Source organism: Scyliorhinus torazame, chromosome 21 (genome assembly GCF_047496885.1).
Source record: "Scyliorhinus torazame isolate Kashiwa2021f chromosome 21, sScyTor2.1, whole genome shotgun sequence".
Lineage (NCBI taxonomy): Eukaryota > Metazoa > Chordata > Chondrichthyes > Carcharhiniformes > Scyliorhinidae > Scyliorhinus > Scyliorhinus torazame.
The window spans coordinates 16,918,142-16,943,211 of NC_092727.1; the positions used below are offsets into that span (position 1 = coordinate 16,918,142).

The 25,070-nt window shown below is 46.1% G+C and overlaps 1 protein-coding gene across 5 annotated transcripts in view; it reads right to left on the reverse strand.

Moving 5' to 3' along the window:
- Window positions 1-25,070, reverse strand: part of alg9 (ALG9 alpha-1,2-mannosyltransferase) — a 308,329-nt gene that overhangs the window by 243,320 nt on the left and 39,939 nt on the right. For all 5 annotated transcript variants that reach the window (XM_072486571.1, XM_072486567.1, XM_072486569.1 and 2 more), the window contains exon 9: window positions 4,946-5,068. In XM_072486571.1, coding sequence (XP_072342672.1) covers window positions 4,946-5,068 — 123 coding nt within the window. The remainder of the gene's footprint in view (window positions 1-4,945; window positions 5,069-25,070) is intronic.

Consider the following 25,070-nt stretch of genomic DNA (forward strand, 5'->3'; position numbering starts at 1 on the left):
TCTCGTGGGGGTTATAACATCAAGTTTGGTTTCAATTGTTTTTGTGATCTTCAGGACAGGCTCAACACTTCTGTGACGAATTCTAATTTCAGAAACTCTGACAAGCATCTCCCCGGGCTTCTCATGGGTGTCTCTAGTGACTGGTTCAGGAAGTGAGTGGGAAATATTGATGCTCATATTGGTGCTGTGCAGGTGGGAAGCGCCAATGGGAAGTCAGTGAAATAAAGTTTTTTTTAAAAAAGTGAATAATCACTCAATTGTATGATGAAATCTCCATTATCCAACATTATGGAAACCCAATCACTGCCTGTGGATACTGAAGACCAGCGATTAACTGAGGGTCCAACCTGTTTTATCCTTGCATGCTGAGTGATACAAGTTAGGCTCCAATGCAGGTCAAAACCTGAAAGCATCAATGCGACCCACACCTACACACTGCCAATTAGACAAATCAGTGCGTTTTTTTTAAAATCTAAGGGCTGAAATGAGGAGAAATGTCTTTATATCTCATAAGGAAGCTGTCGTGAATGGAGGTGAACTTATTTACAATTCCATGCTTCGTACAGCATCTCACTCCCAGTGCAGGCCTTGCTGGGACGACAATTCTCACCAGGCCCAGAGTTGGGCCTGCTTTTTTCCTCTGCCTTAACGAGCCCCAGGTGGTTGGCCTCCGCCCCCTACCTAGGGAGCTGGTATTCCCGGAGCCCCACAGGGAGACCAATGATTGCTTCCCCATAGGCCTCATGGGGGTTATAACAGTCTTCGTCAAGAGAGTGTTTTGAATCTTTGCAATTATGTCCCTCAGAAGGCTGCGGGTGCTCAGTCGTGGATTATATTCAAGACAGAGGTTAATAGATTTAGGGAATCCAAGTGACGTGGAAACAGGTGAGAAAGTGGATTAAGTAGGACATAGAGACAAGCCATTCAGCCCAAGCCAGCGTTCACGCTCCATTCAAGCCTCCGAATCATTCCTCCTCTTGGAAATCTTCCATCGCAACTAGATATTCTTTTCTCACTCATCTGCTCATCCAGCTGTACCTAAATGGACCGTTTGCTCCAACCGTTAGTAGTTGAGGTAAAAGTTAAACCACCACCTTATTGAATAACAGGCCAGAGGATCCGCTTGCCCTACTCCAGCTCCAACTTCTCATGTTCTTATGTTTGGACTATTTCTACTGAACTAATTACAGCCCCAATTAAGCAAATAGTTTGCATATTTGAATATCAAATTCGTACTTGGCATCTCACGCCGAGTCAGAGCAAGATCCACAAAACCTAACATTCTGTAGAACTTAAATGGATGATTTAAAACTTCAGTATTTTGAAGTCAGATCATGAAAAAAACATTTGCGTTCAGCTGAAAGAATGACATTTCGGCTGTGGAAAATAGCATACCTTCGCCATCCCCCATCCCCGCCCTCTCCACTCTTTTGCACATTTAAATATCATTTCTTGAGAACCTTTTTAAATAAGTAGGTTTTCACTAATTTGCTTGATGATTGCTTTCCTGAACCAAATCTGTGAGTGTACTCCAGGTGGAATGTGTTCAGAGTGTACTCCAGGTGGAATGTGTTCAGTGTTACAAAAGGCAAATATGAACCAACAGTGCTCCCTAGTGGTCTTCCGTTTTGCAAATTCTTCCTCTCCGCCTTGCTACCATCAGTAAAGAAGGTGCAAAGAGAAGAGGTCAACGAAGGCAGCAGTAATCTGAAAGAAGGAAAGCCATTTCAAAGTGAGAAGCAAACAACCTCGCTTGGGGAAACTGAAACATTTTGTGGAGTCCAGCGTAAGAGTTCGTTTTTGATTCGGTACCTAGAGTGAATCGCATGTGCCTTCGATTGTGGGTAATCGGCAGAGAAGAGACTCAACCAGCCTGCACTTCCAAAACCCAAAGCAAAGCCTCTCCTGCTGGATGAGACACCGTGATTGGGCAGCACTTGCTGAACAATCCTGAGTGTGCTAATAGTGACGCTTAACAACCTATTTTTTGTGAGGGCCACGAAGAATCCAGCACGACTTTTAAGGATACAAACTAATAACATTTATTTACAATAACATATATATATAACAGCAGCAGCAACTTCCCTTGCTGCACACTCCTTCCTGCTGGTTCCTGAACTGGCCAGCTTTATTTATACTAGGAGTTTACTAATGGTTTCTCCGCCCCCCTCATTGGGGAAGCTCATACTCCCACAGGATTGTGGGATTGTTATTAGTCCCCAGCCAATGGTAAGTAGGCAGGTTATAACACTATTCAAGCTAATCTGTCCACCTCATGATGTGGCACATCTACGCTTGCTTGAAGCAACATACATTCACATGCAGGGTCCTGTTCTCTGCTAAAGGGATGTGTTCAAGCCTCGAGTATTTTTTGAATTACCCGGGAGCTTGGGGGGCCTACAGTTCCCTGTTGCTTTCTTCATGGCAATATCTCAGCCAATCAGAGGCAAATTGCCAACCAATCGTATCTCGGTGTGATTGTTTGAAATTTGGCATTCTTGCATTTGTCCTGATGAGTGCTGAACAAAAAGTTCCGAAAACATGTTTCTCTTTTCAGGAATATCTTTAATTGCTTAATTCCAAATTTATATTATGAGTAAAATGCGAGAAGATAGCATTAAATGTTCGAATCACGGTGGTGCGTTGCTGCCTCACGGCGCCGAAGATCCAGGTTTGATCCCGGCCCCGGGTCACTGTCCATGTGGAGTTTGCACATTCTCCTTGTGTCTGCGTGGGTCTCGCCCCCACAACCCAAAGGTGTGCAGGGTAGGTGAATTGGCCATGCTAAATTACCCCTTAATTGGAGAAGAAATTGGGTACTCTAAATTTACTTTTTTTTAAAAGGTGGCATGAAATGTTGAATGTTCAGCCCATACCTTGCAGTGAAACAAGAGAGACTGGCCCTTTGTTTATGGGCCACTAATCCTCATACTTGCACAATTCTGGTTCATAGATCCTATCAGGTTATGGCTGAAGGGTTCATTTTTATTTATTTGCAATTCTTTTGGCCTCAACATGCTGGGAGGTTGGTCTCCATAGTCCTCCAGGACTGAACTCCAAGCGAGCATTCTTTGTATGAAAGCTTTAACAGTGAAACATAGAAGATTGCAACACAGGCTGAGACTGACTTGCCAATTGTGTTCTGGCAGAATGGGATGGGCAAGTGCGGCATCTCCTGTCCAAGCCTACTCTTGGCCTGATGCACCTTCCAGTAATGTGCATCACTAGCAAGCTGGAACCATGGCTGTTTTTAACCTCTCCTTAGCCAAGGGATAGCATGTCATTGGAGCACCCCTACAGGCAATTAGGGATGGGTGATAACTACTGGCCTAGCCAGCGAAGCCAACATCCCTTGAATTAATACCATAAATACTGCTCCAGCTGAACCCAGCAGCTTAGTCTTAATAGTTATGGGGCTGGTTTAGCACAGTGGGTTAAACAGCTGGCTTGTAATGCAGAACAAGGCCAGCAGTGCAGGTTCAATTCCCGTACCGGCCTCCCCGAACAGGTGTCGGAATGTGGCGACTAGGGGCTTTTCACAGTAACTTCATTGAAGCCTATGTGTGACAATAAGCGATTATTATTATTAATCTTTATTGTCACAAGCAGGCTTACATTAACACTGCAGTGAAGTTACTGTGAAAATCCCTTAGTCGCCACACTCCGGCGCATGTTCGAGTAGACTGAGGGAGAATTCAGAATGTCGAAGTTGCCTAACAGCACATCTTTCGGGATTTGTGGGTGGTAACCGGAGCACCCGGAGGAATTCCACGCAGAGACGGGGGGAACGTGCAGACTCCGCACAGACAGTGACCCAAGCCGGGAATCGAACCTGGGACCCTGGCGCTGAGAAGCAGCAGTGCTAACCATTGTGCTAATGTGCCCCCATACTACCTGTTACTATAATGGAGGTTATATTGGCCGGTTCCATCATTTGCAAAATTGGTGTAAATTTCCAAGAATAAAACAGGATAGAACCTCAATCGATTTGTTACACCCCTTTAAGTCTCTCCCTCCAGTTGTGCCCTCTGCAAGTATCTAACTGGCAGATGAGGCAAACAGAAACCCCTCCCCCACAATCCAACACCATGTCATCCTGTGGATTACTCAGATGAAGGTCAAGATCGAGAGTAGAAAGGCTCTCCTCCTCTCATGGCCAACTTCATCAAAAAGCTGTTCGAGAGGCAACGACAGAGGTCGCCACACCTGCCTGAAGTCAGGAAAAACATGGAGAAAACAACAACAAAAAATCCCGCCCCATCCAGCGGTTAATGGCCGCCATTCGATTTAACTTTTCTTAAATGCGCAAACGCACAAAGAAAAAGATGCAAATGAAGGGATGTGAAGAAAAACAGACGGTGGTTCAGCTGAAACCATGTTAGGGTTGAGAATTTTGTGTCACGTCCACCATCTCCTTTATAGTAAGAAGTCTTACAACCAGGTTAAAGTCCGACTGGTTTGTTTCGAATCACTAGCTTTCGGAGCACTGCTCCTTCATCAGGTGCATTCACCTGGTGAAGGAGCTACGCTCCGAAAGCTAGTGATTCGAAACAAACCAGTTGGACTTTAACCTGGTGTTGTAAGGCATCTTACTGTGCCCACCCCAGTCCAACGCCAGCATCTCCTCATCATCTCCCTTATAGTCCAAGGAATCCCAGTTGAATCAGAAGACTTCCAAAATGAGCAAATAGACCTGCAGCTCTAACAGGGTGCATGGAAATACCTTCAAGGTGACAACAAAGAGGGTACCTCCACAATCATTTTGCAGAGTAAATCATCTAATTTTCTAAAAGCGATAACAGGCGTTTAAGGATGTGTGCCTAATCGATTCAGGCAATCCAGCTTAGGAATTTTGCTTTAGGTCAAATTCAAACAGGATTTCTTTTTTTTTTAAAAGAAGCAATTTTCTCCAAGAGGACTAGTCAGAATTGGGTGAGATCCTTACCATTAAATCTTTGCAGCAGGAATTCCATGAGGGCAGTCAGAGGGAGGGCGCAGAGAGCCAGAGCGAAGACCACATTGAAATTCAAGCATCCATTGATGAAATAGAATGACCATGGTTCTGTACCTGGAAGGACGGTAAATGAGGGAATAGACGTATTAATAAAGGGCAAACCTCTAGCTACTCAATGGATTAAATAACTGAATAACAAACATACCAAGGACTTCAATTATGAGTTTCTCTTTCACCGCTAAATTATACTGTGACTGTACAGTCCTTCAAAAGTACTCGTTGGTGGTAAAGCATTCTGAGGCCATGAAAAGTGTTAAATAAATGCAAGGCTTTCTGTATCGGCATGATGTTTACAGATTTATTTTTGTCAGGAAAGGTGCAACTGAGCTACAGTCCCTACATCTGAGCCATGTTAGTTGTTCAAGGAGGGAGTTTTCCCAAATAAAGAGAGAAGGTGCCTTTATAAAACACCTTTCATGGCTCAGGATGTTCCAAGGTGATCCACAGACACTGAGCTGCTTATTAAATGTCGTGACTGTCGCTATGTAGGCGAAACACAGCAGCCAATATGCGCATCAAGATCCCACAAAAAGCAACGAAATGATCAGATAATGGGTGGCACGGTAGCACAGTGGTTAGCACTGTTGCTTCACAGCACCAGGGACCCGGGTTCGATTCCCGGCTTGGGTCACTGTCTGTGCGAAGTCTGCACATTCTCCCCGTGTCTGCGTGGGTTTCCTCCCACAGTCCAAAGATGTGCAGTTTAGGTGATTTGGCCATGCTAAATTGCCCTTTTGTGTCCAAAAGGTTAGGTAGGGTTATTGGGTTACGTGGATGAGGTGGAGACGTGGTGCTCTCTCTGAGGTCCAGTGCAGACTCGATGGGCCAAATGGCATCCTTCTGCACTGTGAATTCTATGAGTCTGCAATCTGATCGCGTGATGTTGGTTGAGGGATAAGTGTTAGCTTGGACACGGAGGGCTTCTCACTCTTTTTACCAAATAGTGCTGGGGACCTTTCAAGTCAGGAGTTTATCATCTCATTTGATAGGTAAATAGTTTCATGTTAAACAAATGTTTTCACCTGGCCTGCTTTCAAGTTTATTTTCAAAGAGTCCAAATTTTCGAATGAACCAATACATTAACTTTGAACATTGTGTTAGAAGTTGTGCCTCTACGAAGGTCATGGAAGCAGAGATGATCAATGATATGAAAAATAAATTGGACGGGCACTTAAGGGAAATAAACTTGCCAGGCTACAGGGGTTGACTGCACTGCTCTTCAGAGCTCTGAAGAAGGACATATGGACTTGAAACATTAACGTTGTTTCTCTCTCTCCGCAGAATTGTCGAGCCTGCTGGGCTTTTCCAGCATTTGCTATTTTTATTTCAGATTTCCCGGCTTCCACAGTATTTTGCTTTCATTGTTCTTCAGAGAGCTAGCATGGACTCAATGGGCTGAATGGCTTCCTTTCTTGCCAGAACGACTCTGCGCTCTAAGCTGGGCAAGCAAGTCTTCACTGAGAACGGTACATTTGTGCAAATTTAGCAGCAGATCACAGTCCCTCCAGCAAGTACAGAAACTTACAGCTTGGAATGTTATATCAATCATTTGTCACAAACCCAATTTGGAGTCCAATCATTATATCACTACAACTGTCACTGTACACAGGTCTCTCCCATCAGAGTCAACGCTCTCTCTTCCCTTGTCTCACTTCTGCCAAAGTCTGGTAGCAAACAGATTGGATTGGGGAATCTGCTACCTCAACCCAGTTCCTGACACTAATGGCAATGATCCCAGTGGGAACTCTAACATGAAGAATCCCCATCCACAGTAGACAGAAGCTGGGATCAGAAACAGGCACCTCTTTGATGACAGCAAATCTTCAGTCCAGTTGATTAGGCGCCAGAATTAAGTGGGACGGGGAGGCGGAAAACTTTCGCTGGAAATGTAAGGGTTTTATTTCAGTAAGCAAGTAAAAGCGAAATGGTTAAAGAATAGCAATGAAGAGATGAAGACATTATAATGATAGCACAATAGATAATACTGGAGGAGCAATGGATGATAATGAAGACACAACGGAAAGGGGCAATAATGACAATCAGTAGCAATGAAAGAGGCAATAGGCGATAATGAAAGGGAAGTGGAAAAGAATAAAAGTTGGGAAGAGCACCTGGGGTGGGGAAGAGAAGGAAGATAATGCAGCGTTAACTGTTAGGGGTGGGCTGGAAAGAGCGTCAGCCTGAATTAGTGTGCTGAATTCTTGAATGAGGAAGGCAGAAGGTGAGTAGCAACTTGAACAGGGTTGGAGGAGGGGTAAGGGGTAAGTGGGTCAGCTGGATAGGCACAGGGAAACATCTTGGAACTAAGGCGGTTGGGTATGGAACTGATTGTCGAGGTAACATTTGGGGAAGTGACAGTCTTGTTTGGTCAGGTAAAAATCCCAATGATGCTTTCTTTTTTAAGATTAAAAGATCATCTGTTATGCCGCGCGAAAGTTATTAAAAATAATACAGATTATGTCACTTTTTTTTTTACCTGTCACATTTTTTTTGTTACGGCATCATGATCGGCACAGGCTTGGAGGGCCGAAGGGCCTGTTCCTGTGCTGTACTTTTCTTTGTATTTGGAAATTTATTGCCAAGAAATGCACCACAAATTTTTTGTCTTCAACATTTGGATTTTCCCTTTCAGACTTGCGTGCACTGAGGTTCTCCCTGCCCCTCACTCATTATCAGAGAACCATAGAATTCCTACACCGCAGAAGGAGGTCATTCAGCATCGAATCTGTGTCGACCCTCTGAAAGAACACCCTACCCAGGACCACTCCCCTGCTCTGATCCATAACGTACATTTGGTGAGGCCAATACACCTAACCTGCACATCTTTGGACTGTGGGACTAAACCGGAGTACCCGGAGGAAACCCACGGAGACACGGGCGGGGGGGGGGGGGGGGGGGGGGGGTGGGCAAACTCCACGCAGGCAGTCACCCGAGGTCGGAATTGAACCAGGATCCCTGGCGCTGTGAAGCAGTAGTGCTAACCAGGCTCCCAGTGAAGGAGCCTTGAGAGTTTCTACAGTTTAATTTTCAATTCCTACAGTTTACATTCAACGGAATTCTTGAGGTGTCATCTTTTGGGGCGATTGGAGCTGTTGTTCAGCCCTTGCTAGTGTTCTAGGTTAGCATGCATGAAATAAGACCATCAGACATCGGAGAAGAAGTAGATCACTAGGCCCATCGAGTCTGCTCCGCCATTCAATAAGATCGTGACCGAGCTGATGTGATACCACTCGTCTCCATTTTCCCGCCTTATCCCCATAATCCTTGGCTCCCTTACTGATTAAAAATCTGGCTTAAAACTAGTAAGTAAAAATCGAGAGGGATTTTAAATAATATTGTTGAACTCTGATTTTCAAGAGTCGAATATTCCTTCCACTCTGCTGAGAACTTGGGGAACTCTTATCTCCCGCCATGCTCCTTATTGGGCAAGATTAAGATGGTTTCAAAATAGGTCCTGAGAGATCACTTTTTTTCCCTCTGCTTAGTTCGTGACCTCTCAGGCGCATCATTATAAAAACCTGTCATGTCTCTTAGTCATGTTCCTCTCAAGCTGCAATGACTGGATGGGAGTTATTTTCAGTCAGAAAGACCTTTATTCTGAGCAAGTGAGTCAGTTGTTGGTGTGTCTTGCTGCAGTGCGAGCTCCTCAATTATTTTCCTGCCTGGGAAGCTGAAAGTGCTGCCGCCCCAAATAAAGCAATAATATGATGTTTATTTCCTTCCTGGCCTGCTGTTTGTTTTCCACTTGTATGTAAAGGTCATTTTGGTCAAAGCCTGCGTGACTCTCCCCCACTCCTACCCCTATCAAACCCATTTCTCCAGCACACACTGCTGCAGGACAAATTATAGTAACCACCAACACTTCTGTGGCAGCAGCATCAAAGTCACACACTGCCCTCACCACCTGATTTGAATAGATATTGCTGTACTTGCAGTGCCATTGGAACTCTCTGCCTAGTATTGCAGTGGAAGGTTGCAGCAACATCTTCTCAAGGTCTACTAGAGAAGGACAATAAATGCCAGCCTCGCCAACAAAACCCATGTCCAAGAATGCCCTTCCAAAAAATTTACGTTAAGCAGTTAAAAAGTGATAATCGCACGCAAATATTGAAGTTAATAGCAATTAACATTTTCACAAGTTGAGTCAAAAGGAAGGAAAATGTAATATTTTCAATGTGATCAAATTCAGGAACAAGACAGAAAATAGCTCCTCATTTTCTTGTCCTAATTCTCTGTCCATTGAGGTCTGCAGTGATATTCAGATATCAATATACATATACATGATCAATGTCTTTAAATGTAGTACAGTCATTTCAACACTAGATGGTTCACAGTCAGATACTATAAGAACTGGTTTCCCACCTTTTCTAAGTCAGGTGATGATGTGATTCAGAACAGTGAACAAGCAAGACATAGAATAGTTAGAGTGAGAGAAGTTAGAACTAGTTTGTTATAATAGTTATACAGTTATCTGTATTGTACTTTAATTCTTTATTGTATATCACTACAGGATCCTCCTCAGCTAGTGACAGAAACGTAAGGCATAAATGAGACCCATAACCCTGCCAACATGCCATCTTAATGGCACAACACTAATGGCGGGATTTTCAAGACCCTCCCGCTGGTGCGAACATCTGGTCCCACTGAAGTGAAGGGAGATTTGGACAGCTCTTCGCATCCTGCGTTGCATGGGAGGTAGTGGGGGTGGGGGGGGGGGGGGGGGGGGGGGGGGTTGGAAAGTCTCAGCCGACGTTTAGAGCAACCCTTAAATGCACCAGCATGACGTTTCCATTTTCAACTCTACGTGCGATACCAAGCAATATTGGGGCTCATCAGTGTGGAACTTTGAGGCAGTGCTTGCGAACACCATGTCGGTGAGAAAATTGAAGCATCTCTAAACCACTTCACTGAGAAATGTGAATGTCTCTGTAAGACTGGGATGTTTTGATCGTTCAATAACTAGGTGACTTACTCTTGGGAATTATAGTCCTCCTTTACCAATTTTTGTCACAAAACAAAACGTGAAAATAACCACCCAAATAGACCAAAGAAAACAGTGCCTTAGGTATAAAAACACAATCAATGGTGGCTATCTTAATAGAGTTGGCAGACATTTACTTTGATTTTTACACAGATTACACATGGCAGTGGGCAAAGTCAACCCAACAACTGGTTATGTTCATCTTCTTGGTTCTTTCTTCATCCCTTTTTACATCTAGATGGCTGATATCCTGCCAGTCACACTTCACGGCTGCATCGTTTGTTCCTTCACTAGTCCCATTACCACTCCCTTCGGCTTTGCACCGTAAAACCACTTGTTACTTAATCTCTCCAGCCCTCCACTCTATCGCAGATGTTGGGCGGGATTCTCCATCCCGCCGCAACAGCCTTCAGGTGCAGTGCGCCCCCGCCGGCAGCGGAATTCTCCATCCCGCCAGCCGGCCGATGGGGTTTCCCATTGTGGATAGCCCCACGCCGTCGGGAAACCCCCGGGCGTGGGTAGGCTATGGGCGCATGGGAGAATCCAGCCCGTTACCTTTTGTTCTTCTTCCCATCACCCCCCCCCCTCCCACCCCTCTCCACATCCCTTCACTTACTCAAAGGGCTGGGTTTTGCGGCCGCGCCCGCCGGTTGATCGCCGAGGACGCGGGCTATGTAAAGGTCCACTGACTTCGGACGGGAATGTCCAGTTGTTGGGCGGGCACGCCGGAGAATCCCACCCCAAATGTACTCCATTTCTAACATTTTTCAGCTTCCTGACAAACAGGAGAAGGGAGCAACTAAAGTGGAAACACTGTCGGTGATGGCCAGACCCAAAACGTTCTTTAAAAAAAACCTGTGCCGAGCTGAAGCTTTTCAATGATCCAATAAATTTAACATTCATGAATGGATGTCTCCCCGTCAAAGCTGTAAATTATCCCTCAAGAAAATGAATTAAAATGCTGTTTAAAAAAAAAACACTGGAAGGATTTGTTATTTACAACAATGGCAGCTGCAATTAATCCAACTGAGTTGGAAACAAATAGCAGCAGAAAGAGCAGGGCTTGCTGCACCTGACCAAGGAACATTCATTCGTTCCTGTTTGTTGCTCTCTTTAGCAGACTCCCACTTACCCAGGGGCCGTGTCTTCACTGAAGATCAGGGAGCCAGGCTCGTAAAACTCAAAAGACCCTTTGGAGTGTCAACAGTGGCATTTAGTTGGCTTTATCTTGCTATTAGTTTTGCAAAGCTCTGGAGAACACCTAGAATCATGAAATCTTACCACAGAAAGGGACCATTTGTCCCACTTGTGCCAGCTTTGAAACAGCTGTCTACTTAACTCTTCCCTTTTCCCACTTCCACCGAGCTCACTGATATACATCGGCTGTGGCTCCAACAAGGTCTCCATATTAAAATTCTCATTCTTGATTTCAACCCCCTTCACCCCCGCCCCCCCCCCCACCCCCCCCCCACTCCCTCCCTAAACTTCTCCACAGCTCTCTCTCCCCTTCTCGTAGGACAGCGCCTTAAAATCCACCTCTTAGACCAGGCTTTTGGTTAATATCCTGCTATCGCCTTACGTGGCTCTACAGCACTCCTGTCTGTGAAGCACTTTGGAAAATGTTACTACGTTAAAGGCGCTACATAAATGCAAGTCGTTGGCATTGTTGCTGTTAAATATCAAGTAGCACACAAACCTGGGAATATCCCCATGTTCAACTTAGGGATTAGAAACTACAAAATTGCTTCGTTTTGAAAGAGTTGATTCATACTGGGACACAGCAGCTCCTTGGAAGCCAGCTTCCCTCCAGTGTCTCACCCCAGGTTTGTTGCCAGAGTCTTGCTCGTAAGTGGCAGTTGTTTAAATGGATCTCAAGCCAGATGGTGAAGTACGAATCTGGACACGCATCCTTTTCTTGCTAGCAGGTTTATTTAGGGGATGCAGTATTACATGTCCCAACCTCCTACTTTCCAACCAACCTAGTGACCCAGCGCCCACCCTATTTATACTCTCTTAGATAGAACAAAACTATCACTAGGTTAACTAAAAAAAAGGGGGTGACAGCCACTGCTGGGGCACTGGAACAAGAATCAGAACGTGAAGACGAAACTTTCTTTTAAATAAATTTAGAGTACCCAATTCATTTTTTCCAATTAAGGGGCAATTTAGCGTGGCCAATCCCCCTACCCTGAACATTTTTGGGTTGGGGGGGCGAAACCCACGCAAACACGGGGAGAATGTGCAAACTTCACACGGACAGGGACCCAGAGTCGGGATCGAACCTGGGACCTCGGCGCCGTGAAGCCGCAGTGCTAACCACTGCGCCACCGTGCTGCCCAATGACGAGGAAACTTAACCAGCACCTCACACCACAAGCTGTCTTCCACAACCTTCCCCAACTCTTCCTCTCACTTGACTTTGATCCCCTCCATGGACATCCCGTCCAAACCCAAATTCCTCCCGTAGATCGCCGACATCACCCCTTTCCCCATTTCCCCCTGCTGTCAATACCTCTTCCAACAATGACGGGGCCGGCACTATCGGGACGCTCCGAACCTCCTTCCTAGCAAAGTCTCGGAGCTGCAGGTACCTAAACTCTTCCCCTTGCCCCGGTCCATATTTCTCCCCCAACTCTTCCAACCTCGCAAAACGTACCCCCAGGTCTTTTAATACCCTGATCCCCCTCTCCTCCCATCTCCGAAACCTCCCATCCAGCTTCCCTGGCTCAAACCTATGGTTCCCCCGAATCGGCATCTCCCCAGACCCAGCCTCCAGCTTAAAGTGCTGCCTCAACTGCCTCCAAATCTTCAGTGTTGCCACCACCACCGGACTCCAGAGTATTTACCCAGGGCCATCAGGAGCGGAGCTGTTGCCAACACCCTCAACCCTGACCCGCTGCACAGTCTCTCCTCAATTCTAGCTGCTTCTCCCCCCCCCCAAAAAAAACATTCAAAAAACTATAACATCATTACCAAGGGCGATGATGCACCCTAGCCCCCGCGGAACCCAATGGTTGCGGAAGGTTTGAAGTGTACCAGCAAACACTACACCCCCTCTCCAGGGCCACATGGCCACAGTCCCACTTCACATGTGCTCAAGATACTTATTCAGTCAATACCCTTCACTTGTTTATCCCTAAATGTAACAATACAATTAACATAACATTAATGGCAGTCGGTGATTCAGGCCATTGGGGCATCACGACGAAGTAGAATCTTGCCCACACACAAAGTTTGCTTTCTGCATAGTTCACCTTGATAGACATCGGGACTAGAGAGACTGGCTGATTTTTCCTATTCAAACACTGTCTTTGTAATCTGACCCTCATACAACAGGGAGAAGGTTTTGTGGCATAGTGGCCGAGATAAGTTGACCAATTAAATTGTACCTAAGCCACATATGTCTGCAGTGATTTAAGAAGTTGGCTTACCACCACCTGCTTGTGGGCAATTAGGGATGGGGCTAGCCCACACTGCCCACATGCCTTGAAAGGAATATTTTAAAAATTGATTGAAGAATAAATGTTGGCCAGAACATTGGGAGGACTCTCTGACTGCCCTTTTTAAAAAAAAATTTAGAGTACCCAATTCATTTTTTTCCAATTAAGGGGCAATTTAGCGTGGTCAATCCACCCACCCTGCACATCTTTTGGGTTGTGGGGGCGAAACCCACGCAGTCACGGGGAGGATGTGCAAACTCCACACGGACAGTGACCCAGAGCCGTGATCGAACCTGGGCCTTCGGCGCCGTGAGGCCGCAGTGCTAACCACTGCACCACCGTGCTGCCCCTCTCTGGCTCTCCTAATCGCCATGGGCTCTTTTGCATTCACTTCAGAGGACGGGCAAAATCTCAGTTTAACATCTCATCCTCTTGCAGTGCAACACTCCCTTCAGTACCAGAAAGGAGTGTCAGCCGAGATGGTGCGCTCTGGAGTCGGCCTTGGATGTGCGACATTCTGCAGCAGACATGAAAGTTCAACCACTCCAGACACTGGTGCAGCGAATAACGTTAGTTAAGCGAGTTATGTCACTTCTCGCGCTTTCACATGGATTTTCCCACAGTATGAGAGAAGCTAGAATGACATTGCATTCTTTCTTTTTTTAAATAAATTTAGAATACCCAATTCATCTTTTCCAATTAAGGAGCAATTTAGCGTGGTCAATTCACCTACCCTGCACATCTTTGGATTGTGGGGGTGAAACCCACGCAAACACGGGGAGAATGTGCAAACTCCACACGGACAGTGACCCAGAGCAGGGATCGAACCTGGGACCTCGGCGCCGTGAGGCAGCAAGGCTAACCCACTGCGCCACCGTGCTGCCCAGAATGACATTGCATTCTCATAATTCCACTTTGTTCTACATAACCCGTGGACAAGGTTGATATCTCTTCCTCAAGAATTGATAGGTTTTCAGCCGAGGTTGTCCATCGGTTCAGTCAAGCCTTATTTTTTTCTTTTGCCAAGTCTATATTTTCCTGTTCGGTGGGGTTATGGTATCGCCAACAACGTGAACGAATAAGATTGGAACGAGAACATAGCCCTGACACTGTATAGCTCAATATGGATTTGTGTGCTTGTGTGAGCAAAAGGCTCTCTGATTAATAATATAACTTTTGTAGGAATGGCTAGAGATTGCAATCGGAGCCAGAGGCACTTTCTTTCCAAACGTTTATTCAAATCAATATAGACAACACATAAAGTCGCTATAGTCTGAGATGACCATAGGCTGCTTTCCCCTTTGAGGGGGAGAGCTGACTGGTGATTTAACCTGAGGGTCACCACACCTCAGACGCGGAGCAAGGTTGAGAAGACGCCCCTGAATAACCTCAGCCGGCACGGGAAATTGAACCCACGCTGCTGGCCTCGCTCTGCATCACAAACCAGCTGTCCAGCCAACTGAGCTAAACCGGGCCCCGACATAAGAAGAATAATAATCACTTATTGTCACAAGTAGGCTTCAGTGAAGTTACTGTGAAAAGCCCCTAGTCGCCACATTCCGGCGCCTGTTCAGGGAGGCCGGTACGGGAATTGAACCCGCGCTGCTGCCTGGTTCTGCATTACAAGCCAGCTGTTTGCCCCACTGTGCTAAACCACACATAAATATAGTGCCTGATTGTACTGACACCATTTGTATATCACCTGCTGGAGTGTTAATACCTGTTCAGTTGTGGACCGAATTTGTTGTCTGGGGCATGTACTATTCAGGGGCTTCAGCAATCATCAGCAAAGAAAGTATTTCAGCCTCTGTTGATAGTTGAGTTGCCCCTGTAGCTGCTGTAGCCGGAATTGGGTCCTTTGACTTTGTAAAAATGTATGAAGGTGCCCTGGTGCCGCTGTGGTGAATAGTTTTGAGAGTCCATGCTGGTGTCAATAGCTGTTGCAGGTGACCCCTGTGCCTTCTTCACTGTTTTTCAGGAGTTAGATGCCAGGAAAGCCACGTACGTTCCCATTTTTAAATCTCCTCACGGGGGAGGGGTCTCGCTCATTATGAACATGTCACCTCGCACATTTCTGACTCAACGGTTGAACGCGAGTAGCTCCTGGCTCCACTTCCATTCCCCAATTAAATTTACCCCCATCCTCGCGATAATGTGTGAAGCGCAAATTAATTCACAGACACACACCGCACTCTACTGGGTTTTTCAATTGAACGAGAGCAAGGTATAAATTCACGAGCAGCCGAAGGATGTGGCGTGTAGCTGACGCACAGACATAAGCAAATTTGAGCAGTAACTGCAATGAGGCGAGGAATATTTAAAGGCAAGGGCATTAGAAATAGATCCGACGTTCGAAATTCAGCAACATTCTGACGGAGGCTCCGGAACAAATAATGGTGACTCTACCAATTTGCTAAACTCTGTGTTTTGGAAAATTATTCAGGAAGATGTGAAACTCTTGAAGAAGGGCAGGGGAAATTTCTTGCCAAAGAAAATTACAGACCAGTTGTCTTGCTTTAGATATTGATTAATCACTCAATGTCAATGCTGCAAATGCGATGCCAGTTGAGTGCCTACTCTAATTGTGATTAAGAGCAGCAGGAACGATTAGGGCAAGTTTGTGAAAAAAGGTTGATTTGAGCTTTTGCTAATTTGTCCCCTTTGATCGTTAATTTGTTTCACTCAAAAGACTAGCAGAGGCAGTTTGCACTTGTGTGGGGGGGAAATGAGGTGGAAAGGAATGGTAGTCAGCACTTGAGTTTCGTGGAAAACCCTATGTTATATAATCGTATCATATAATTTACAGTGCAGAAGGAGGCCATTTGGCCCATCGAGTTGGCACCAGCCCTTGGAAAGAGCACCCTACTTAAGCCCACACCTCCACCCAATCCCCGTAACCCCACCTAACCTATTTTGGACACCAAGGGAGATTTTGCATGGCCAATCCAACTAACCTGCACAATTTTAACCGTGGGAGGCAGACTGACTCCAGCTTCTTCCTTTGCCAGGTGGATATTCAACGGAATAACACTGGAGTCAACTTCTGGTTCAGTAATTGTGTTCCTGCCTCAAAGTCAGGGGGATTGGGCTCAATCCCGACTCTGGGTCACTGTCCGTGTGGAGTCTGCACATTCTCCCCGTGTCTGCATGGGTCGCTCCCCCACAACCCAAACGATGTGCAGGGTAGGTGGATTGGCCACGCTAAATTGCCCCTTAATTGGAAAAAATGAATTGGGTACTGGAATTTTTTTTAAAAAGTATTGTAAACTTGTAAACCAATTTGGGACTTCTTGAGGTCATAAATGATGGGCCAAAAGACTTCCTTCTGTACTGTGCTGCACTGTGATCAGATTCGATATCAATTGAAGTACTTTCAAAGTCATGCTGCATTTCTTAAAATAATGACAGCAAAGCATTCTCCTGATGCCTCAAATTTATTTTAGATTTGTCACATTAGCTCTGTTTTCCTTCTCGTTTGGATACAGGCCTTTTTAAACTTTAGGTTTTCAATAATGCCCCACTTTGTGGCAATACGAGCACATGTTGTATAAATATAGCTCCAATGTATTCAGATCAAATTCACTATTACCTTGGATTCTACACAGCATAATAGGTGGGTGGGAATGATGAGAAAATAATCCTGTCAGGGGGCTGCACGTATCATCACAATCGTGAAGATGGAACCATTCACTGTTCTTCCAACCATGAGCTGCGTTTATTTTTAACGCACTCACACCCACGCACCTTATATATAGCAGCATTATTTTTAATCTATACATAAGGTCTGACATTAAAGTTGTCTTTGGAAACCGACCTTTCCTTTCCCGGCACCAAATATCAAAGCAGAGATCAGCTGCCAAGATTCCAAATCCAGTTAAGAGAAAAAAAAAACTGCAGGACTTTCTCTCATCAAAATCGTCCCCAAGTTTGAGCCCTGGGGCGGGATTCTTCGCTGGTGGGATGCTCCATTTTGCCAGCAGCCCGGGGGTTTCCCGATGGCGTAGTGCTGCCCCGCAACGGGAAACCCCATTGACCGGCTGGCGTAACGGAGCATCCCGCCGGCGGGGTGAAGCAGAAAGGTAGCGTGGAGGCACGGGCCATCCTGCCCCCGGTCTATATCCACCCAACCAGGAATTATCCAGCATGGAATTGATAGGCCGAATGGTCTCCCACTTCCATTTTTTCTTGGATGTGTGCAATGTTGGCGAGGTTAACGTCTGTTGTCCATCAAAGAAAAAGGTGGTCGCGAGACGCGTTCTTGAATCGCTGCAGTCGTCTGGGGTGGGTACACGCCTCGGCGCCTTTAAGAAGGAAGGGCCTTGTTTTTGGCCCAGTGACAGTGAAGGATCGGCGATACGGTTCCAAGTCAGGATGGTGTGTGGCTAGAAGGGGAACCTACAATGCTGGCCCCTGCACCTCCTATCCTTGTTCCTTTTGATGAGGTACATGTCACATGTCTGAAAAGTGCTGTTCAAACAGCCTTGGCAAATTGTTGCAGCGCATCATGTACATGGATTACATTGCTGTCAATGTGAGCTGCTGGTGAATGGAGTGAATGTTTAAAGTAGAGCCTGTGGGCAGCACGGTGGCGCAGTGGTTAGCACTGCTGCCTCATGGCGCCGAGGTCCCAGGTTCAATCCTGGCTCTGGGTCACTGTCCGTGTGGAGTTTGCACAATCTCCCCATGTTTGCGTGGGTTTCGCCCCCACAACCCAAAGTTTGCAGGGCAGGTCGATTGGCCACGCTAAATTGTCCCTTAATTGGAAACAATGAATTGGGTACTTTAATTTTATTATTTTTTTTAAAAAGCTGAATCATAGAATTTACAGTGCTGAAGGCCATTCGGCCCATCAAATCTGCCTTGGAGAAAGCACCCCACTATCCCTATCCCTACCCTATCCCTGTACCTCCACACTATCCCCGTACCCAGTAACCCCAGCTAACCTTTTTTGGGGGGAAACTAAGGGCAGTTAAATAAAAGTAATGACAGGGGCATGAGGGAGGAACTGACGAAAATCAACTGGGAGCAGAGCCTAGTGGGAAAGACAGTAGAACAACAATTGCAGGAGTTTCTGGGAGTAATTGAGGACACAGTACAGAGGTTCATCCCAAAGAAAAGAAAGGTTATCAGAGGGGGGATTAGGCAGCCATGGCTGACAAAGGAAGTCAGGGAATGCATCAAAGCAAAAGAGAAAGCCTATCATGTGGCAAAGAGTAGTGGGAAGTCAGAAGATTGGGAAGGCTACAAAAACAAACAGGATAACAAAGAGAGAAATAAGGAAGGAGAGGATCAAATATGAAGGTAGGCTAGCCAGTAACATTAGGAATGATAGTAAAAATTTCTTTAAATACATTAAAAACAAACAGGAGGCAAAAGTAGACATTGGGCCGCTCCAAAATGACACTGGTAATCTAGTGATGGGAGACAAGGAAATAGCTGAGGAACTAAATAAGTACTTTGCGTCAGTCTTCACAGTAGAAGACATGAGTAATATCCCAACAATTCCGGAGAGTCAGGGGGCAGAGTTGAATATGGTAGCCATCACAAAGGAGAAAGTGCTAGAGAAACTAAGAGGTCTAAAAATTGATAAATCTCCGGGCCCAGATGGGCTACATCCTAGAGTTCTAAAGGAGATAGCTGAAGAAATAGTGGAGGCGTTAGTTATGATCTTTCAAAAGTCACTGGAGTCAGGGAAAGTCCCAGAGGATTGGAAAATAGCTGTTGTAACCCCCCTGTTCAAGAAGGGAACAAGAAAAAAGATGGAAAATTATAGGCCAATTAGCCTAACCTCGGTTGTTGGCAAGATTCTAGAATCCATCGTTAAGGATGAGATTTCTAAATTCTTGGAAGTGCAGGGTCGGATTAGGACAAGTCAGCATGGATTTAGTAAGGGGAGGTCGTGCCTGACAAACCTGTTGGAGTTCTTTGAAGAGATAACAAATAGGTTCGAGCAAGGAGAGCCAATGGATGTTATCTATCTTGACTTCCAAAAGGTCTTTGATAAGCATCACGGGAGACTGCTGAGTAAAATAAGGGCCCATGGTATTCGAGGCAAGGTACTAACATGGAATGACGATTGGCTGTCAGGCAGAAGGCAGAGAGTTGGGATAGAAGGTTCTTTTTCGGAATGGCAACCGGTGACGGGTGGTGTCCCGCAGGGTTCAGTGTTGGGGCCACAGCTGTTCTCTTTATATATTAACGATCTAGATGACGGGACTGGGGGCATTCTGGCTAGGTTTGCCGATGATACAAAGATAGGTGGAGGGGCAGGTAGTATGGAGGAGGTGGGGAGGCTGCAGAAAGATTTAGACAGTTTAGGAGAGTGGTCCAAGAAATGGCTGATGAAATTCAACGTGGGCAAGTGCGAGGTCTTGCACTTTGGAAAAAAGAATAGAGGCATGGACTATTTTCTAAACGGTGACAAAATTCATAATGCTGAAGTGCAAAGGGACTTGGGAGTCCTAGTCCAGGATTCTCTAAAGGTAAACTTGCAGGTTGAGTCCGTAATTAAGAAAGCAAATGCAATGTTGTCATTTATCTCAAGAGGCTTGGAATATAAAAGCAGGGATGTACTTCTGAAGCTTTATAAAGCACTAGTTAGGCCCCATTTAGAATACTGTGAGCAATTTTGGGCCCCACACCTCAGGAAGGACATACTGGCACTGGAGAGGGTCCAGCGGAGATTCACACGGATGATCCCAGGAATGGTAGGCCTAACATACGATGAGTGTCTGAGGATCCTGGGATTATATTCATTGGAGTTTAGGAGGTTGAGGGGAGATCTAATAGAAACTTACAAGATAATGAATGGCTTAGATAGGGTGGACGTAGGGAAGTTGTTTCCATTAGCAGGGGAGACTAGGACCCGGGGGCACAGCCTTAGAATTCATTGCCACAGAGGGCGGTGGAGGCTGGGACGTTGAGTGTCTTTAAGACAGAAGTTGATAAATTCTTGATTTCTCGAGGAATTAAGGGCTATGGAGAGAGAGCGCGTAAATGGTGTTGAAATCAGCCATGATTGAATGGTGGAGTGGACTCGATGGGCCGAATGGCCTTACTTCCACTCCTATGTCTTGTGGTCTTATGGTCAAATTAGCATGGCCAATCCACCTAACCTGCACATCATTGGACTGTGGGAGGAAACCAGAGCGCCCGGAGGAAACCCACACAGACACGGGGAGGCCGTACAGATTCTGCACAGACAGTGACCCAAGCCGGAATCGAACCTGGGACCCTGGAGCTGTGAAGCAACTGTGCTAACCACTGTGCTACCTTGCTGCCCCAGTAGTGGAGTGGGGTGCCAATCAAGCGGGCTGTTTTACCCTAGACGGTGTTGAGCTTCTTGTGTGTAGTTGGAACTGCGCTAATCTAGGCATGTGGGAAGTATTCCATCGTACTCTTGACTTGTATCTTGCAGATGGATGGCCAGTAGGCTTTGGAGAGACAGGAGCGGAATCACTCACTGCAGAATTCCCAGTCTCTTACCTGCACAATTAGCCACAGTATTAATTGGAATAATCTAGTTAAGTGACTTGTCGTGGCTGAAGACTGGTATCTGATTTGTGGCCTCAGGAGGAGCCAACAAAGATCATCCTCTAAACCCTAATCCTCGAAACTGAATGGATAGGAGGATGAGAAAATATCAGCCGTGATTGAATGGCGGAGCAGACTCGATGGGCCAAGTAGCCTAATTCTGCTCCTATGTCTTATGGTCTTATCCACACTCAGCACTTCTGGCTGAAGATGCTTGCAAATGCTTCAGCCTGGTCTTCTGCACTGATGCGCTGGGCTCCCCTAATTTTGAATGTTGGAATATTTGTGGAGCCCCCTCCTCCGGTTAGTTATTTAATTGTCCACTACCAGTCACCACTGGATGAGGCAAGACTGCACAGCAGGGAACATCTGTTCCCTTGTTCCAAGTTTGTCCTTAGACACATTAACTTACCTCTATTCTGCCATTGGCACATTCTAATCTCTTAATGTGCCACTATCAGCACCCATCTTAAGTCATTATCACTCCATTTGCAACATCTTTGTCAATCTCCACCCATTACTGGCTATCTATCCAGCTCCACTGCTTCACGTCCATGCCCCCTCCCAACAGTGTGAATCGTATCCTATTTCCAGTTCTCTCTAGCTGTGACAAAGAGTCATCCAGACTCAAAACGTTAGTTCTGTTCTCGCGCCACAGATGCTGTCAGACCTGCTGCAATTGTCCAGTTGTTTCTGTTTTTGAGCAACAGGTCAGCCAGACCAGGTATAGGTGGCAGATTTCCTTCTCTAAAGGGCATCAGTGTACCAGTTCCCCGAGGCCGGAATCGAACCCGGGTCCCTGGAGCTGTGAAGCAGCAGTGCTAACCATTGTGCCACCGTGCCAGGTTCAATTCCAATCTTGGGTGGCTATCTGTGTGGGGTTTGCACTTTCTCCCCGTGTCTGCGTGGGCTACTTCCGGGTGCTCCGGTTTCCTCCCACAGTCCAAGGATGGGCAGGTTTGGTGCATTGACCATGGGTGGGGTTGTGGCAACAGGGTGGGGAGGGGACTAGGTAGGGTGCTCTTTTGGAGGTCCGGTGTGGACTCGATGGGTTGAATGGCCCCTTTTTGCACTGTAAGGATTCCATGATTCTTTCACAATACATTAATGACCTGGAAGAAGGAACTGAAGGCACTGTTGCTAAGTTTGCAGATGAAGAGATCTGCAGATCTGTAGAGGGACAGGTACTATCGAGGAAGCAGGCGGGCTGCAGAAGGACTTGGACAGGCTAGGAGAGTGGGCAAAGAAGTGGCAGATGGAATACAATGTGGAAAAGTGCGAGGTTATGCGCTTTGAAAGGAGGAATGAAGGCATAGACTATTTTCTAAATGGGAAGATACTTAGGAAATCAGAAGCACAAAGGGACTTGTCAGTCCTTGTTCACGATTCTCTTAAGGTTAACGTGCAGGTTCAGTCGGCAGTTAGGAAGGCAAATGCAATGTTAGCATTCATGTCAAGAGGGCTAGAATACAAGACCAGGAATATACATCGGAGGCTGTATAAGGCTCTGGTCAGACTCCATTTGGAGTATTGTGAGCAGTTTTGGGCCCCGTATCTAAGGAAGGATGTGCTGGCTTTGGAAAGGGTCCAGAGGAGGTTCACAAGAATGATCCCTGGAATGAAGAGCTTGCCGTATGAGGAACGGTTGAGAACTCTGGGTCTGTACTCGTTGGAGTTTAGAACGATGAGGGGGGATCTTACTGAAACTTTTAGGACACTGCGAGGCCTGGATAGAGTGGACGTGGAGAGGATGTTTCCACCTGTAGGAAAAACTAGAAGCAGAGGACGCAATCTCAGATTAAAGGGACGATCCTTTAAAACAGAGAAGAGGAGGAATTTCTTCAGCCAGTGGGTGGTGAATCTGTGGAACTTTTTGCCGTGGAAGGCTATGGAAGCCAAATCATTGCGTGTCTTTAAGACAGAGATAGATAGGGATTATGGGGAGAAGTCAGGAGAATGTGGATGAGAAACATATCAGCCTTGATTGAATGGCAGAGCAGACTCGATGGGCCGAGTGGCCTAATTCTGCTCCGATGTCTTCTGGTAGTGTTTTTGAAACTTGTTTTCCAGGAACCCATTTTTACCAACTGGCCGACCTTCGCGACCCACCATTTTCTCTTACCTTGTTTGTTGCTGACAAAATGGAGGAATCGCAATCATGCCCAAAGCACGTGATGGTGACGGCCGGGGGCCGTGACCTGCTCTCTGCCTCCTTCAGGCAGGAAGATTACATAGAATTTTTAAAAAAATCTTCTGCCTGCGATTGCGCAACTTCGCAGTCTTCAGCCGCAGCAGCCAGCTTTTATATTCATATTTTATTTATTTTTTTGTAAATTGTAACAATGTTGTTGCACGGCACGTTTAATCAAAGAGACCAAAGCCCATGTCATTGTCAGACTCTTCAGATTCTTCCTGTTTCTTCTCTTCCTTTTTCTCTTCAGCAGCAACAGGGGCAGTGGTGGAAACAACTGGGGCACTGCTACCAGCACCAACGTTGCAGGTCAGACTATTGACGTCAATGTTAGCCAATGCCTTGGCAAACAGACTAGGCCAGAAAGGCTCAATGGTCAGACCAGCTGTTTTAATCAGGGCATTGAGTTTGTCTTCGGTGACAGTGACCTCGCCGTCGTGCAGGATGAGCGCACTGTAGATACAGGCGAGTCGGTGGAGGGCATGACGCTGGATATCTGCGGGTGGGTCCAACAGTGCTAGTCGCCGGGGGGGGGGGGGAAACTTGGCCTTGGCTTCGTTCAGAAGAACAGAGCACTTCCGAAGCGGGCAGAGCGAGCAGCAGCCGGCTTTTAACTATGCCGGCTGTGAGCGGATTTTTTACCATTTTAATAAAATGCGCCCACACTGCACATGCGTGCCCGCTCATCGGTGCGCATGCGCAAAACTCTGCGCATGCACACCGATGAGCGGGCACGCATGCGCAGTGCGGCCACATTTTTAAAATAAGGTCGAAATGCCGCTTGCAGCCGGCATAGTTAAAAGCCGGCTGCTGCAGCTGTTGGGCGCAAATTTGCGCAATCAGGAACACGGCGACGGACAGCGCCTCGACCCTCCCGACACACGCCCACGACACATCCGCGGGTCACGCGCCCGACTTTGAAGATCACTGTCTTATGGGCCAAGAGCACAGCTTTCCTCCCTCAAAGAAAAGCGGCAGACGACTCTTTGGACAGAATTTCCTACTCAACTTGAAATTACTTCTCGCTAATTTATTTGATAATCATCCTGCCGTATGAGTGTTCAGACATGAAGTGCTCGAGCGTAATGGTACAAAACTGAATAACTTTGCCGTGACGTTTTCAGATAATCTGCTGCAAAGCACAGCAGAAAGCATAACAATCTGCTGTGGAATGCAGTTAGAAGCTGCTCTTGTGGTGTGGAACACCCGTTGAGATTCTCAGTAAGTCAATGTCATTTAATCACACGCCAGCAGCCATAATTTTCTGCTTATATTACATCTGGTCCTATTTGTATTAAATGTCGCACTGCATAAATGAAGTTTCCTTTGTCTTATTTGCACAGCCAGACAGGCCCATACCTGCCCGGCCATGATTAAAAAACATCAACTAGGGAACAAATTGCATCACAAACATTAACTTTGTCAAAATACCAGTCCCTTTCCAACGCTCATAGATGCCTCTATCACTCTGTATTCTTTGTTACATTTTCTTTGCCTATAGATATGGCTCACATTTCCGATTAAGGCCTTTGCTTATAGGCAACCGAAGTTGTCTTGATTATCCACAAACCTACATCACAGGGACAATGGTGTTCAAGAAAGTGGCTCACCATCACCTTCTCAAGGGCAATTAGGGCTGGGTGATGCCCACATCACATGAATGAATAAAATCAAAGCCCATAATCAACACTTGTATTAATTACCAAACAACGAAGATGAACAAACTAAACATCAAATTATGTACCATTAAAACTAAGAACTTTGCCTCAATAGGCATGCACCTCTTCAATCCATTCCTTCTCAGATTCTACATACTCCTTTCAGAAAAGATTCTGTAAAGCTTTCTTTTGCAATGAGAGGCAAGCGGTGTTAAATCAAGCGGTGATTCATTTAACGAAGAATAACTTTTTAC